A 5,590-nucleotide genomic window follows, 5' to 3' on the forward strand; every position below is an offset into this window, starting at 1 on the left:
ATTTTCTGCGTCCTCGCCTCACACAGAAGTTTCCTCAAAGTGTCTAGTTTCACAGTGGTGTTTAATATTTCTACTTTTGACACCCTGGAGATGAAGCACACCGGCCTCGTAGAACTCGTTGCAACCTAGCAACGGCATCAAACAGTTACATTTGGTCGCAGGACCCATACAGGTCTACATAGCTGGCCTCGTCCTGCCTTTTAAAAATTCCTTTTTAAAGAGAAATGCTGATATAATTTATAGATATTTCACAGTTGTGTCAAAAGGCTTTGCAGTCCAGATGGAAGCCTCTCACGGCCCGGTTTGGACCGGGATCCACCAGTTGATGACCCCTGAAATAGACCCTTAGCTGGCCAATATGGAGAAAATATATTTGTCATTTTGGACCAAATACCTTGATATTGATATTGCAATGTTACTGTTGGTGCTTTAACAAAGTAGTACACAATGAGATTTTTGAAAAATAATTATCAGTACCATGGAAATAATGACTAAATGGTTAAAGGCAAATAATAGAACAGCTAGAACAGTTTATTAAATTTAGGAAATGACACCAATTTACTGTGATGCAGTCTTTAAAACCAAGGAAGAGACAACACTTATGCTACATTACGATATCTAAAATCTAAGACGACATCTAATCTTGTATGATGATATCGATATAATATTGATACATTGCCCAGCCCTAGTGCTGATGATGTGAAAAAAAGGTTCCCCAAATAGTGCTTGTAATTAAATAGGGTATGTGACTCCTATCTCTATTATCTCACCACGTTACATCTATAACTAAATCTGTGGGACAAAATCCTGTGAAACCACAAGGATGTTTCTGTGCAGTCCCATCGTCTCAGCCCCCCTACAAATTATAATAATAATAAAAAACTTAAACCTTTTTATTTTTTTATTTTTGTAATCAGTTTTAGAGTTTGTAAAGTTGTCTGTTAGTGACAGAGGGCAGACTGTTACAGGTTCAAAGAAACAGATTTAACATCCTGTGGCGCTGTCGCCAATGCTATGCACCTGAAAGGAAAGTTGTATTAGTGTTTACACCTCCTTATCATTCCATTTGATTCTGGTAGTCCATAAAGGGACTTTTCATAGCTTTTTCATATGTACAATATTTAAGATTTATCCTCTGTCATAATAATAAAATACATATTCGTTTGTTATCAAGTGAAGTTACTGATTTAGCAGGGAGGGGTGGGGGTTTGGACTTTTGCAAGGCACTGTATCTGTGTCATATTCTCATTAATCCCCCCCCCCCAAATGTCTGATCCTAGAATAACTGTCAGCGCTTACGTCCTACTCTAGTTAAGAACAGTTTGCATGTTCTTCTTCATTTCTTCGACTGCTAGTTACTTTACAGGTTAGCATTTTACCGCCCTGCACATTGGCTACAACATTACAGTGCTGTTAACATGTTCATAAATTAATATTAATGCTCAGCTTATGATATACTATGTAGTAAAATTAATCTGAAAGGGAGTTATTCTGCATAATATAATAAATAATATTCTGCGTGTCAGAAGAAACGGGCAATAGTTTGCTAACGCTAGCCACCATGAGCTACTGGTCATACCAGACCAGGTCTAGCTTGCAGCAGAAAAACCCCTTTAATGTATTACTGAGCAGGTTTTTATTTATTACTTATGAGTTTAACTTTTACTTTGTAAAATATATTTGCTGTTTTCTCTTTCATAACTTATCGTTTTAAGTAGCCAACATTTTATAGGCTACTTCTGTTATTTCCCATTTAGGTTTTTAATGCAGGATGTAAACGTGTAAGATGTAAGATTTATTACTGTGGCTATTTCAACCACAGTACACTGTTTCATGCATAGGCGTAATTTACAGGGGGTGGGTGGGGGGGTTACAACCCTTTAATAATCAAAACTGGCCATTGCAACCCCCCTAAATATATTAGAAAAAAATTCTTTACATAATTAAAGACCTTTGCGCCATAAACTGAGGCAGAGAAGGCACAAATTGTTGCAAAAAAGTTCACCAGCATGCAGGAAACGTGTTTGATATGCTCAAAATTTGAATTTTACGCAAACATGGAGATCTCGACACTTATGATGAACCCAAAGTTATGCCCTTCCATTATGCCCTTCCATCTCACGGTTTTCAAACTAAAATTTCCCTCTTTAATTCATATTTTGTCTAGTAAAAGTTTTAAGAATATGCTGCAGCTCCGTTAATGCCATAGTGCGTTCAGTGATGAGTAGGATAGTGAACAGGACAGACAGTAGACTACTTAATTACACAGGCGACATGTTTAATGTCCGGTTACCTCCTCAAACAGCTCCAGGCTGTATGTGTTGTCGTCATCCGCGAAGAAAACCACCCCGGCGTCCCGCGTGCCCCGGTGCTGCCGGAGCCATGCGAGGGCCACATTCCTCTGTTCGGTGGCGCGTGGCATCCCGGTGCGCTTAAACCTGCGCGGAGTGAACACATGCAGGTGTGTGTACGGGACTCCGCACCGGGCCAGAAAGCGCGCCACCAGCTCCGTGCGCGTGGTCGAGTCCTCTACTACGATCCAGTGGAACCGGGGCACCTGGCGGAAGGCGTGGGCCAGACGGGTCAACTCCGCTTTCTGCACCGGCCGGGTGTACGTCGGAGTGATGGCGTAGATAACCGGCAGAGCGGACTGGTTCTGGGCGCCACCGACTCCCGGGTCGCCGTTCCGGGCGGCCCGCTGCGCCCTGCCGGTGCGAGCCGCCGCTGGAGCCCGGACCGTCCTTTTACTGTCCATATCGATCATGATGATGACAATAAGGACCCAGGGCAGCAGGATGAAGAAGCGGCTAAAAAACACTGATTTCATGGCGAGGCTGAAGTTACCGCGCGCCCTCTCTTTCCCTCACTCCATCGCAAACAGAAAGGCACCGCGCGAGCCGCCGCAACTCCAACAACCTTTCCTTTCCAAATCCCGTGATTCTATTCTGTTACAACCAAACAACAGAAACAGCCGCCTTTAGTCCATTGTCAAACTATGCAGAGCACAAAACCTTCCGTTGCGTGCGTTCCCCCCGTCCCACCGGGACCCTCTCGCCGGAGTCCTCCTCCTTCACCTCCTCCCTCTCTTCCCTCGGATGGGACCTGAGTGCTTCTTCGTCGTCTGACCCTCCTCGGGATCACTCTCTCAAAAACCCCGTTACATGCCCATGTTGTGCCGTCCCTCAGCTTTGTTTCCAGAGGAGAAGAAACCAGCCGCGGTCCTCCCTGCGCCGGGCGGTGAGAAGCCACCGATGTGCGCCGCCGAGGAGCATCACTTGGCGAGGACGGAGCGCTGCTCTGAGTCTGAGGATAATAAGGCAGAGGGGGAGGAGCAGGTGCACAACAGAGGAGGGGAGACCGGATGGAGGAGAGAACCTGGGGAGAGAGAGGAGAGAGAGAGAGTGAGAGAGAGCGCCAGAGGGGGGAGAGAGAGAGGACGGGAGAAAGGTCTTGTTATGTTGTGTGCATCAGTCCGCTGAGAATAAACCCGGCTGATAGAAAGGCATAGAGACACAGAGAGAGAGAAAGAGAGACAGAGAGAGAGGGAGAGGGAGACAGACACACACACACAGTCATGTCCACCTTTGTGCCAGCATTCTTCAGACTGTTGAACAAACAATAACATCCCCCATCTAGCGATCCAGACTTCAACCTATTCTACCTACCCACCCTTCTACTCCTATCCTTTGTGTTTTTATATTTTTATTTTAGTATTTCAGTATTTAGCGTGTATTTATTCTCTGGTATGATTAATACAAACTATGTATTGTATGTTGAGCTAGAATGTGCCTGACCACAGAGAGAAAGACACACAGACACAGACACAGACACACACACACACACACACACACACACACACACACGCACACACACGCACACACACACACACACAAAGAGTCACAGCAAGAGAGAGACAGAGAGAGTAGTCTGTGTTGCTGTGTTTGTCAAGAATAAATAATTAGGTTAAACATGGATACCTCCAGGGGGCTTTGAGAGAGTTCCAGGCTTCCCCATGCTGATAACACGAGAAACATCTCATTTCACAAATCAACCAATTGCAAACAAGCTTTATCTCTTTGGCCACCATGATCTTCCCATATATAGTGTAGTTTATTCCAAACTTAAAAACAATAGGTTAAGAAAAAAAAATGAAATGTGAGGTAATATATGAGGTCCACAGGTCACTGACTGACAGCTTTTATTTAAGAAAGGTTAACGGCAAGCATATTAATACAGTAGTTGAAAGTCGATTAGGCCCACATTTGTTAGGACAAAGTCAAACATTATGGTCCTAGCTTCTTCATATTGCATATTTTGGATTTGGAGTGGTGGTCATACAAAACAATTTGAGGACGTCACCTCGGGCTTTAAGAAATTGTGATGGCCATTTGGCCACTACTCTTAGACCGTATGATGACCAAAAGCCTTTGTGCTCACAGTACCTTTTTAGTACATGGAATAGGAAGATATTAGAATAATAATTGTTGGCATGATTTTACAAATGATCTTGGTATGTTAAACGTTTTGTACAGTGAATCCTGACAGTGACCATACCTTACCTATAGGCCAGTATGCCTTTCATCTGTGTTTTTTTTCACAAATAGGTTGATTTATATTTGCCAATAATATGTAGTATTCATGATGAGACATTTTGATAGTTACACTGAGGAGCCCCTACGTTGAAGATCCATGTGTTAGACCAAATGATTAATAGAATAATCATCAGACTAATGAATATGTGGCCAGGTTAACTCATTTGGCAGAGCAAGTGCACACAGAGGTGTACTCCTTGACACAGTGGCCACAAGTTTGACTCCAACTTGCAGCCCTTTGCTGCATGTCATTTCCCTTCTCTCTCCCTTCATCTGTCCAGGGGAATGAAAGGCCCAAAAAATAATCTTCATGAAACTATTTGGGTACAGACAGTACGAGAGAGGGGAGTAAATCATGCTGTAGCAGGGCGATATTGAATCAGGGATGCGTGGTATGCATTGTCAATCTACAGGCTACCAGTTCACCCAGTGCTCTTAGAAAGTAGTCGTGAGTTGATATATAATTAACTCAATAAACTCAATATTTTGATTAACCGTTAGTCAAAGTCATTTTTAAAAGAAAAAAACAAAGAAAGCACTGGTTCCAGCCTCTCAAATTTGAAGTTATTCTGTTATGCTCCTATATGACATATGACAGTAAAATGAAAGTCTTTGGGTTTTGAGATGCTGTTTGGACATAACAAGCAACAAGCTTCATCTTGGGCTGCAGGAACATGGAGTTTTTTTACATTTTATAGACCCCAAAATTGTGATTCCTTTAACTAAAGCTGGAGGGGCTCAGGTTTGAATTAGCTGTGGACCTCCAGGACACTGAAAGACTTCTACTGGGTCAAAAATATAGGAACATTGATGATAATAATAACAATGTAATATAATAAGTTAATACTATTTATCCCAGTACCCTTTGCACTATGTTCCACATTTAAATAATTTATTTGGTCTCTTCATTGCACTCATCTCTCTACATTGTTTCTGCTTAGAGTATATATATTAGTGTGTATATATTGTTTGTTGGGTTGTTTGTTTTGAATGTGTAA

At 42.6% G+C, this 5,590-nt stretch overlaps 1 protein-coding gene across 2 annotated transcripts in view; it reads right to left on the reverse strand.

Annotated features, from left to right (window-relative positions):
• b3gat2 (beta-1,3-glucuronyltransferase 2 (glucuronosyltransferase S)) overlaps positions 1-3,544 on the reverse strand; it is a 134,068-nt gene extending 130,524 nt beyond the window's left edge. The window contains exon 1 of one of the 2 annotated variants that reach the window (XR_004333734.1): positions 2,294-3,544. Coding sequence is in view for 1 of the 2 variants with exons in the window: in XM_032527496.1 (XP_032383387.1) it covers positions 2,294-2,827 (534 nt within the window). In the remaining variant the exon portion in view is untranslated. The remainder of the gene's footprint in view (positions 1-2,293) is intronic. The other variant, XM_032527496.1, reaches the window with a different exon arrangement.
• Between the last annotated feature and the right edge of the window lie 2,046 nt (positions 3,545-5,590).

Source organism: Etheostoma spectabile, chromosome 10 (assembly GCF_008692095.1).
Source record: "Etheostoma spectabile isolate EspeVRDwgs_2016 chromosome 10, UIUC_Espe_1.0, whole genome shotgun sequence".
Classification (NCBI taxonomy): domain Eukaryota; kingdom Metazoa; phylum Chordata; class Actinopteri; order Perciformes; family Percidae; genus Etheostoma; species Etheostoma spectabile.